Raw genomic sequence first — 12,625 nt, forward strand, 5'->3', positions numbered from 1 at the left:
TCTGGTTCTGGTTATTCCTAGCCCGTTTAGCAGGAATGCATTCTGTACTTGCTATGTAAGGGTACTTCCTATCATTGCCTTATCTTTTTCTCATAACAAATAGCAGTAGGACCCATCGTATGAAGAGGCTGAAAGGGACAAATGTGCCTGAATGAGAAATTACACAAGTGAGCACACTGCATTTTTATAATATTTTATTTATATATTTTATAATGCATCCAGTGGATATATTTCCATCAGCAGTCAGCCCAAACAACCAAACTGCTGTTCCAGAAAATTCACTATTGTCTGATTGCAATGTGAAGGAATGAACCACTTAGGTACAAAGTGAAAAAGAAGAAAAGTGGACAGATACGCATTACTTCACTATATTTCACAGTGAAGGGATAACACCTTCTTGTCAGCGTTGGGCTGTAAATAAAAGCACACCGATGAAACTGTTAAGTGTTAAGTATCCTCCCACACAAGCTAAAGAAACACTCCTCCCACCACCTTCACATATTATGAATATTAATCAGGTTACCAGCACAGGGAAGAGACACAGTTCAGAGGCAGACAGGAAGTGAGTTTTAACTTGCATGAGCTTTGGATCCTGTACAGAAGAGCATAAGCGTACATTGATTTTTGTGATTGTTTATTCTTCTTGTGTTTTGGCACTTACAAAAGGCAGTTGTTTAAGTTCCTGAATACTGTGGCTTGTGGGGCTGAAGACTGAAGCAAGAAATCATGAAGTTGGAGGTAAGAACTTTGTACATGATGGGAAAATCAACTTTCTGTGTACTTATGTCCTTTATTCTGTTATTCTCTGAAAGGCAGCAGGACTTGAGCTTATAAACAATGCACTGTGTCTTGTAGGGCAGAGGCAGGGTGAAAACAGGGAACATGAAATTGTGGCCAAGTAACTCTGATCTTCAGTGAGCTAGAAAAGGAATTGGTTATGTTAGTTCTTTGTATTTCTAATCCTGAAACATAAAAGGGCAGCAGTATTCTTGTGTTTCTGCACTCTGTAGTTTATATTTGTGGGCTTAGAAACAGTATCATGATCTTGTGGATAAGAGATGTGAAATACAGCAGGAACTACAGGGAACTGAGTTTCTGTGAATAATTATCTTTGTGGTTTAAAACAAGTTTGTAGAGTAACACAAAAATAAAGCTAAAATTCAGCTGTGCTGCCCATATTTGCTGTCCTGTTTTATAATTTTCAGTATTAAATATTAGCAAATATATAAATATTTATTTTCAAACACATGCTGTTATAAAATAAATAAAATATAAAATTTTGAGAAAAAAATAAAAGCAAGGTAGGGAAGCTTAGTAGCACATATTTTAGAGTGCTTACTCACAGGTAGTGGTTGTCCAGTTCATTTCTTGTCTGGGGTCCTCCCTGTACCCATGTTGGTTTGTGCCTGCTGTGGTTTAATTCCTCTTCCCAAACATGTGGTACAGCTAAACTGATGATCCCACAAGCTTTGTGTGTGTGTTTGTTTTGTAACATGCTGGCACCCCCATTTTGAATTAGGTTTTCTGCCTTATGCCCATAGAGTGGCAGGAAAGGCTCTTGCAAAATAATGTAACATACTGCCATGATGCTGCTAGTTTTAGCATTCTTGGAGGGAGGGGGGGCTGTCATCCTTATTAAAATTAAAAGAAATGCCAAATTAATTAAAAAAAAGAAACACAGGAAACTATAGTCAAGCTACTGTTATGATTAACTAACTGCCCTCAGAAAGTAAAAGGAATAAAATGACTGCATTTTTTTTTCACTACCGTTGACATTCTAGTACAATTGTGTAATATCTTACCATAACAGTAAATGTCCTTGCTTTCACTGCTGCAGTATTCACTCTGTTTGGTATACTGACCAGACAATGGGCTCTCATGGCATTGAATCCCCCAGATGTTAAGAATACTGCAGCAGTGAATGTAAGGACATGCTGCTGTTATAACAAGTTTTCCAGTAGAGGTTGCAGTGAATCAGGTGGTCAGATGGTGGATGGCAGCCCCACACACATGCTAAAGCCAGCTGAAATGTAGACTTCATTTCATAAATTATACTGATTTCCAAGAAAAGCTTCAAAGAAGTGGGAGAGTAGGTTTAACATGCATAAAGGAGAAATTATGTATATGTGTATGCAGCTCATAATAGTTTTCATCAGGCTACAACACAGCAAAAATTCAGCAGGTGAACATGAGAGCTACCTCTGAACCTGATGATTCATGCCTTGCCCCAGGATGACATTAATGGAAATTGCCCTATTTATTTTAGTCACATGTAGCAGACAAGGATATTTCCCAGTCTGTAATCTGGTGATAATTCAGAAGCTGCACAATGAGTTTTATGAAGCAGTAAAACACTGTTATAACAGGAGTAATAGCAGGGTGTGAGGGAGACATTTGCATCACTATATTTGCCTCATGATGATGGTGTCAGTAGCATCAGTGAGTCACCAAGTCCATGCTCCGTTCTAACTGTAACTAAAGGCAGGAATATCCAGGGTTGTGAAAACTAAAGTGGGAGATACTACACTGCAATATAACGCCCTCATGACCCTGACTGTTAAGTGGGTAATTAGAGAATGAATGTCTAAGTGGAAATTGTGACACTGACCACATTCTCATTTGCTGGAAAGCTACAAAAACAAGCAAAAGTTCTGACTACTATGTAATATTCATTACATTTTGGGTTAAAGAGGGACCTAGACACTATAAAATTGTAGAGATATAAATCATTAATGTAAATCATGTAGGTCAGCTGTACTCCGCCCAATCCAATAAACATGTTGATGTATGGGTCTTTCTTATTCACACCTAAACTGTATCATCTGATTTTAATATGTTTTGCTGAACTTCCAAGTTATGCGTGTACCTTTTCTTCAAAATTTGGAATAGTTACTTAGCTCAAATTATGGTACAGACTGTAGTATTTATTTGTAAGTATGCCACAACTGTTTTCTGGATCATATCGTAATAGAAATATGAGCTGTAATTAATTGTGATAAAACTTGCAGCAGGTAAATTAAAAAAGTAATTTTTTTGCAGTATGTAAGTGTTCCTCACCATGAGTATATGTATAAACTTCAACCCATTTTTTCTGTGAAGATAAAATGAAAAAAAGATGAATATGGAATTTGTCTAGTGAAATTCTTTCCATTTGCTGGGCAACACAGTGATTAAGTTTTGGATGTGAAATGTGTGACTCAAATGTGAAAACATAATCACAGAATATTGGTCTATTTCCTGCCAGGAAGCCATTGGCCATAAAAAGAGCAATTAGATTTTTTTCAAAAATATATGAAGACCAGAGCAAGTAGGTAGGCACATTAATATGCAAATGTGAAAATGCATGTATGTCTGCGAAGATATAAGCTATGGCTGATGGAACATTTTTAGAAAAAATACTTAACAGTTTACCTGATGCAATTGTCTCTGCTTTATTCTATTGCAACTTACTGTTCAGTAATTCTTCTATATAAGAATAGCCAGGAAAAAATGTCTGGAGGAACCCAGTTGAGTAATCTGGGGTGAGAAAGTGAGAATGTAAGAGATTATTTAAAGTATATCTACAGTGGGCAAGAGAACACTAGAAAGCCTCGAAATTTGAAAGAGCGGTTAAGAAGGATATTTGAGGAACTAGCCAAAGACACTGCTTAATGTGAGGTTCAGTGTGGAGCCCCTTCTTGGATGTGGACAGTGAAGACTCATTCCCAGGGCAACAGCACCTGCTTGCTGCATACTCTTACGGCTAGTCTACTGTAACTGAATTATTTAGCTATTTGTGTGCCGTGTTTATACTTTGGCATCGGTGCTGTAAATGAGAGACCATACCCCTTGTAGCCATTTACATTGCTTAACAGCGGTGGGATTCAAACTCTATCTGACAATCTTTCTTTACATTGGGTAGCAGAGGTAGAATTCAATCTTCACCTGTTTGCTAACATCACTTCCTTTTAAATTAATTGGCCATCATGGGATTTAAACCCCATTCAAATATCAGGATTTTCATACACAGACTATGTAGCAGAGGTTAAAGTGTATAGAAATGGTGATCTGAGTATGGGAAGTGAGAACTATTTTTTGCGGTATTGTGGAGGCATAATGTAAATATATTGAACTGAGGTCCCCATCTGGGTAAGCTGGTGGAAGCTCATGTGGATGTAAAACATCTCTCAATACATATCAAAAAGAGTAGGGATACATTATTAAAATCACACAAATAAATAAACGTAGCACAACCTACACCATATAACGATTACATGTTAACAAAGTGTAAATTAAATAAATAATTCCAGTTAAAAAAAAATAAAAGAATGCTCAGAGGCAAAAAAGAAAATTATATTTTTGTATTTCTTAAATTCTGCCCCTCACTCTTTTTGTCATAATCAGTACTTAAGCTTCACCACTTATCTCATTGAACAGAACTTCCTTTGTTTTTGTCTCAGAAACATTGTATATTATCACCATAGATACTGTTTCTCGTTTCCTGTATTTCTATGGTCAAGATAATATCCATATATAATCTTTTGCATGTTAATATCCTTAGGTTTTTCCCATTCTTATCAAATTTTTGCATAACATTTTTAACTTAAGGACACTGTTAAGAATAGTTACCTCTGCAGTAAAGTCACGTCTTTCTTCTACTTTACATTTCATACAGTCTTGCATTCTTTGCTTTATAGAACATTATGTTTTTAACCAATCATTTCTGTAATATTAATCACCACAGGAAATCTTTCCGCTCCTCCCATGTCTTAAATCATTCTTTCCTCCTCTTAGTAAACCTGCCTTAGGATCATACTGAAGGGTGACAGACTGGAAATGTTTTCGCTGAATCTGTCAGCCAGCAAGTTTGCTATATCTATGGCATTTGTTTATCTGGTGTCTTTGACCACCAGTTCTGAACAGATCTGGGTGCTTCCTTTGAGGTTGCAGATGTGTGAAGAAGGCCTTATGATTGTCTCTAGTAGATGTGGCCGATTTGGACTCTATAAGTTTGCTTTGGAGGATTTCACTAGTGCTCTTATTTGCTTGCTCAGGCTAAAGAGACATTGCTTTCAATTGGGTATCTGCTCCTTCTTGGACTTGAGCAATTTTTTCCTTTTGTTATAGAGTTTATTTATTGCAGATGTGCACCAGACAGGTTTACTCTTTCTTGCGGAGAATGACTTGGTCCTGCTGGGTATTCCTGATTCCATGCATCTATATAAATGCTCGTATAGTGCTTTGGTGTAGTTTTGGATATTGGTGCCAGTTCCTAAAGAGGGGGAGGGGGTTGTGAAGCTGTTTATACCATCCCTCAGGAGGCTGTAATCAGCTTTAGAGAAGTTTTTATGTCTGATTCTAGCTAGAGGGGAGTCAGGGGAGATGGTGACTTCAAAAGTGACTGCTTTGTGGTTGGATCTTACCAGGGTGGATGATACTATAGGGATGCTGCAGTGGTTACTCATGTTGGTTAATACCAAGCCCAAGATATTATCACCCCTTGTGGGGGTATCGACTAGCTGTCCCAAGGCATTTGCATTGACAAAAATCAAGGAATCTCTGGGCATTTATATTCTGGCATGAGTAGTTGTTTGGGAAGTTGAAGTCATCCAGGATCAGGGTAAATGGGTGAATCTTGATAGATGTGAACAGGTCCAAATAAGCGGATTGGGCAGATTTGTGGAGCAGTAGCTAGCTATAATTTGAATAGGGGTCTTGTCAGTGGTTAACCTGGAGTGTCTCCTGTGCATCATACTATTTGACCATCCTAGAGGTGTTTATGTTTTTAATGTTTATTGAAACTCCACCTCATTTGGCTTTACTGCCCACAGTTTGGGGTCTCATTGTATAATAGGACGAGTAACCAGGTAAGGCTGGGGTACTATCTACAGCTTTGAACCAGGTTTCTGTGACTGCACAGATGTCAGCATTTTCCAGAGTTAGGAATGGTTGCAATGAGTGCAGTTTCATGTTTAGACTCCTAGCGTTTAGCAGCATGACCTTTAATTTGTGTTTTGTTGACATTTTTATGTTGGTAGTTTTAACCTCATCACTTTTCCTATAGGGGAGGCAAGAGTCTTTGCCAGAAGCCTGAAGCCCAGGTGAGACAGATGCAGGCCACCTCTGGAAAAGCATCGTGGTCTGTGAGTCAATATCTTTCCAGGCTGTCAGGTATCGCATCCCCCAGGAATTACACCGGAAACTAAGCCAATTATTAAAGTCAATTATTTTCTGTTTGTATTGGAGCATCATTCTGGGTGACGGCAGAATGCTGCTTAAGGCAAGAGACATACCTACCTGGGACACATAATCCAGTGAGCTCAATCATGTCTCTGTTTATATAGTGCAGAGAGGTACAGTACATCTCGAGTCATTCTTGCCAACATGGACTATGACGGAGTCATAACAGTACCTGTTGTTGAGGGACATAAGTGTGTGTGTGTGTGTGTGTGTGATTATGGCAGATTCTGGCACCTGACAGCCAACTGACCATGACTTTCTCCTTGTCCAGCTTGGTGAGAGGCACATCTGTGTGTCTTACAGTGGAGTCTTCTATGACTAATATGTTGGGTTCCTGGTGAATCCTTAAGTGGTTGCGAGGCATAGGTGTGTGGACTATGCATGGTATGTGGTGTGGAGGTCTGTGGAGATCATGTGTGTTTTTGCCTTGGAGGTCTCCTTTGTTTAGGTGTGTTTGTAGGTGTGGGTGGTGTTTGAGGTGTAGTGATTATGTTGACAACCTTTTCTGTGCCAGATATTCTGTTTTGAGAGGGAGAGAGCTTGGACTCTGTGCTCCTAGGTGGTAGTAGTAGATGGTTGTCAGTGTACATGAGACAGTTGCTACACTGTCTCAGGATGCCAATATCAGCCAAGCTGGCAGGAGAAACTGTCCATCCATATTTGTCAGAATCTGAGGGAGAAAGACCAGGGAGAGCTAAGGGGTGGACCTAAAGCCCAAGTGCTTAAACCAAAACTAAGAGCTTAGAATAACACTTAAGAATAACACATAATTCAGACAGGCTATAAACAAGCAGTAATAAATGCAACAGAAAAGATGCAGTTGAACACTTTAGAGAACAGGCAACAAGTAGTAGGAAAAAGCAAAGCAAGATGAAGTAATGGAGTAGTAGGAAGAAACAAATAAAAAAAACAATGAACTGATGAAAGAACACACAAGGCTGATGGTAATCTCCAAAAAGTTTATGTAAGCGCTTCCGTTGAACAAGTAATCCAACTTCTTCAGACACAGGACAACAGTTAACCATTCAATTTAAAATATTCCAAAAGGAAATGACATCAGCAATAATGTCAACAGGAAATGACATCAGTAATAATGACATACTTATAAAAAAATATAAAAATATGTTGTTTGTACAATACTACTATGAATAAAGCTATAATATTAAACAAGTATAGTTTATATACACCAATTGTAAAATAATGCCTCCCAAATAAAACTTATTCATCTTTGAAGTGCTTTTAACTTTAAAATGCACTTCTAAGAGCAGTACTCATTGAGACATGGATAGGCAGAAGCATTAAGTTTCAACTGCCAATACAATTCTCTACTTTCTAAAATTAATTGCCATGGGCCATCTCTCTTGTTTTTTTGGTGTGTGTGTGTGTGTGTGTGTGTGTGTGTGTGTGTGTGTGTGTGTGTGTCTGTCTGTATCTATATGGCCGAGACCATTTGATCGAACATATGAAATATCGAACATAACAAAAAATAAAACACAAAAACGACATGTTTTTAGCAAGGGACAAATCCCCCACACCCCTTGCAATAAATATACAAACTCAGAGATTGCACTACATTGCAGAAGAGGGAAATCTTCCCATTCTGCTCTGTATGGAAATTTCCATTCAGATGGTTTGAACTTTTAAAGGTTCAGTCATATGGTCTCGACCATATGAAAGTTAAGCTTTTAAAAGTTCGACCATCTGAAGGGGATCCAACTTCCTTTATCCACATCTCTTTATAAAAAAAAATATATATATATATATATGGGTCTACTTTACTTCATTGAAATCCCATTTCATTGACATTCATTTCACTGAGACCAAATCACCTGAAGTTCACAACACTGACAACTTCATTTCACTGACAGCTTACAATGCTACATTTCACAAGACTAAATGGGAAACAATAAACAAATTCACAAAACTAAAGCCTACCTCTTTCTACAACTTAAAAACTACTTATTTATCCTCTTAACAGAAACCAGACAATATAAAACTAAACTAAATGGGGGGCTACACACCCCTCCTAACTATATATATATATATATATATATATATATATATATATATATATACTAACTCCAGGTCACACTACAGTGGGTATAAGGGCATATACCCTTTACTTGCCTTACAGTACTCTACACACTGCTACATCAAGTCTATAGCTTACATTTAAGTGAAATGAGATTCAGTGAAATTAATTTTCAGTAATTTGAACTTTAGGTGATTTGGTCTCAGTGAAATGAATGTCAGTGAAATGGGATTTCAGTGAATTGAAGTAGACCTATATATATATATATATATATATATATATATATATATATATATATATATATGTGTGTGTGTGTGTATGGATCTATGTTGATGCATCGAAATTAGTTCATCGACACGTAAACAAGCGCCCCTGCACCCCCCCATGTGGGGGGCTGCACCCCGCACAGCCCCCTACTTAAATATACTAACTCCAAGATTATACTACAGTGGGGAAAAGGATATATTCCCTTATCCCCACTGTAACATGATACAGTGAATCAGCTTTCGCGAAAGTGCACTTTCGATGTAGTGCACTTTCGCGGAAGTGGGCCTGGCCTTCTGTTTGTCGAAGTGTACTTTCGACAATAGGAGACCAATAAAAAAAAAAATATATATATAATGAATAGTTGCCTCTGCAATTAAGTTGCTTCTCTTATTTTTTTTCATATATTCTCTTTTCACTAACTATACATGGATTATTTTTCCTTGTAATGAATTCATTGTAGCCTCTATCCATCCATCATTGTATCCTTTATGTGTTGTTTGTTTTTGCATTCCATTTAAACTTCCAAACTGGACTTGTTAGCTTTATATATGGGGTCATACGTCTGTTCCCCTGTGCAAGTTTTTGCAAGATAACCTTATGGAATTCTAATACTGTGGTACAAAATACGCACATATTGTTTCATCAGAATGTTCCCCTCTACAGCTTTGAACCAGGTTTCTGAGAGGCTAAACCATTTGTGTCTATGACACACAGATATAGAGGTCACATTTTTCTTTGACAGATACTCCTTCCAGTACACCGTATCAGTAATCATTCAGAAAGGGTGCTACAAATGGTCTTTCTTTCATATATTGTTTCTCTTCCCAAGGTGTTGCCATATTCTGTATACTTCTAATGACTTATTAAGAGGAAAATGAAAAACACAATGACCAAAAATACTTATTTCACCTTGAGGCTGCCATACACACACTGTGCTCTCAACAAGCCATATCATTTTTATTCAGCAGTGATGCATTCATTTACTTCATGCCTTTTCACACCTGCTTAAAGAAAAAAAAAACAACTCCCGATATGTGTTCACATTTTATGTCTGATTGTGATGAAAGTGAAATAAATGATGACCACAGCAATTTAGCTCAACCTGTTGCATTTTCTACATATGTACATGCCTCTGAAGTAGCCATTTCCATGATTGCTCTGCAAGAGTCATAGCTACCCTTTACTTTAAGACACAGTTTTTAAGACAGTTTCTATGAAATTGTTTGATGTGTGGTTGTGAAAAAAGGAAGGACATTGTGACCTCAGAAATTAATTTTAACTCACAGCTCATAAAACACAGGCACTGCCATAACATTTGCCACATCACATAATTATACCACACTTTACACATAACTTGCCTCCTTAACCCTGCAAAAATAACCACCTTCTGTGTACCCCCTCTGATAGGTTGTGGTAAAATGCAGGGAAAATATCACAGTAGTGTATGTCAGCTTGTAGCTCTATAACACAAAACCCTGTTCCCATCCCACCAAGCCACAATAGCCATCATGTTACTATGATAATCCCAGACGTGCTTTGTGTGCTATATACTGCCATTCTGAACAGATGTCACTTCTGGGAATTAACTGTCATGTGTTATAACCAGACATGGTGACAAAACTTCCACTATACATATTTTTAAATTCATACTAGTCGTCAACCCAACCTCAGATTGATCATGGAAGATGGTAAGTTTGACAAATAAATAGGAGTGTTTTGTGCTGTGGACAATGAATATTGTTGCCACTGGTCACATATCTATCTTGTTTCATACCAGTATGGAAAAAAAAAACATACATGCCAAAGAAAAACATCACTGAATATTGAAGTCTCCTTCAAGTAATATGACCAGAGATTGCTGGGAAAGCATTAAGATTGGTTGCTAACAGCTACCAATTGCTTGATACACTGGAAAGTATTAGGGTACAACCCAACACCCTAATAATGGGTGATTTCAACTACCCTACCATTAACTGGGAAAACTACTCGTGTACCAACTCTTTTGCTCAACGTTTTCTGGAATTCATAAATTCCAATGCCTTGGATCAACTTATTCACACCCCCACCAGGGGCAGCAATATCCTAGACCTGGTCATTGCCAACATGGGCAACCGATGTTCCACACCAGAGGTCAATCCCTCGTTGGTCAGACCCAACCACAAGCTAATCACCCTAGACATCCACATCCCGCCCCTACCCCCAATTAGGGAAACCACCATAAAAAAACTTCTCCAAAGCCAACTTCACACTTCTTAAGACAGAAGTGGCAAACTTCATGACACCCATGCAGACGGACAATAGAGGTACGACTGCTGAATCCTACACAAATGCACTTTATAAGCACTTACACAAGTGCGTGGATCATGCTATCCCTAATAGAACCAAGATGCTATTCTCCAAAAAAAGGAAGCCAATCTGGTGGTCCTCTGCTATAAACAAACTGTACAACAGAAGAAAGAAACTGTTGCAAAAAAGAGTAAAATCCCATGACTGGAGGAACTCCCTGGTCAACCTCAGTAAGAAGCTGAGATCCCTCATAAAATCCTCCAAAGCTAGTTATGAAAACAAAATTACCACTGACTCTAAAGACAACCACAAAGCATTCTATAGCTATGTCAAGAATCTCGATGGCAACATTCAGATCTGCTCTGAGTTACAGCATAATGGCACTAAATATACAGAACCAACTGATATTGCCAACATCCTGGCAGATAGGTTCAGTGCTAACTTTACCCCCCTCTCACCCCCTAGAGGGCCCTTACCCCCCTCTCACCCCCTAGAGGGCCTATCTCTATACCGGAAGAATGCAACGTTCCTGTAATCACGGCTGCACAGGTAAAAAAAAACACTCTCCAAAGCCAAGAACACAGCATCCAAGGGACCTGACAATATCCCAGGATGCGTTCTACACGAACTACAGAATGAACTAGCACTCTACCTAAGTACCATGTTCAATCATAGCCTCACCTCAGGCTTTGTGCCCACTGAATGGCGCACTGTGACGGTTATCCCACTCCACAAAGGGGTAGCCACGATGGACCCTGGGAACTACCGCCCCATTAACCTGACGAGCCTGGTCTGCAAGGCTATGGAAAGTATCATCATGGAACTCGTAAACAAAGGCATTGGTAATCTCCAAACTCTGGTCCTTACCCAGTTCGGATTTGTAAAAGGCAGATCATGTCTCCTAAACCTGATTGACTTCTTTGAAGCAGTCACCAAAGCCATAGATGAGGGTAAAGTGGTTCACACAGCTTATCTAGATCTCACCAAGGCTTTCGACACCATCCCCCACTCTGGAATTATAGATAAGCTCACTAAACTAAGTATAAATCCCTATGTCACAAGATGGGTTGCCAACTGGCTCATGGGCAGAACCCACACTGTGAAAGTAGCGGACTCCAAATCCGACTTCAGACCAGTGACAAGTGGAGTACCACAGAGTTCAGTCCTGGGTCTTCTCCTGTTTGGTATCTACTTCTCTGAAGTACAGGCTAACACAGAAGATCTTTGGCTAACAATGTTTGCAGATGACTGCAAACTAGGAGCCATAATCAAAACTCCTAATGATGTGGACATACTACAAAAGGGCCTCACTGAGACAGATACCTGGTGTCAAAGCCATGGCCTGAAGCTCAGTGCCAAAAAGTGTATTATCATCCCCTTTGGTAAAAACTCTGTACCCATGAACTACCACATAGCTGGTAGTCTACTTAATGCTGAAAATGTGATGAGACCTTGGGACACAAGTGGAAAGTAGTCTTTCCTTTGATAATCACATCGCCACAGTGGTCAGGAAATCCTTCTACGTGTCTCACCTCATTACAAAAGGTTTCTCATCCAGAAAAAAAGAGGTCATTGTTCCCCTCTACTCATCACTCATTAGATCCATTGTAGAGTACAACGACCCTTTTGGTATGTACCTCACAAGACATCTACAACAACTGGAAAGGCCACAGAAATACCTCACAAAGAGGATTACTGGCCTCAAACAGATGCCCTACGCAGACCGTCTCAAAAAACTCCAGCTTTACTCCGTCGCATATTGCCTACTCAGAGGCGATCTCTGCCTAACATACAAAGCTATGTCAAACCCAGAGCTGTTGG

General features: G+C 38.9%; 1 protein-coding gene across 1 annotated transcript in view; it reads left to right on the forward strand.

The window, feature by feature from the left end:
* The first annotated feature begins 552 nt into the window (after positions 1–552).
* The window catches only part of LOC122798644 (zinc finger protein 615-like), a 184,815-nt gene continuing 172,742 nt past the window's right edge, over positions 553–12,625 (forward strand). The window contains exon 1 of the mRNA XM_044067730.1: positions 553–738. Coding sequence (XP_043923665.1) covers positions 727–738 — 12 coding nt within the window. The 5' untranslated portion in view covers positions 553–726. The remainder of the gene's footprint in view (positions 739–12,625) is intronic.

The sequence above is a fragment of the Protopterus annectens genome, chromosome 3.part1 (assembly GCF_019279795.1).
Source record: "Protopterus annectens isolate FY-2018-M chromosome 3.part1, PAN1.0, whole genome shotgun sequence".
NCBI classification, from domain to species: Eukaryota; Metazoa; Chordata; order Ceratodontiformes; family Protopteridae; genus Protopterus; species Protopterus annectens.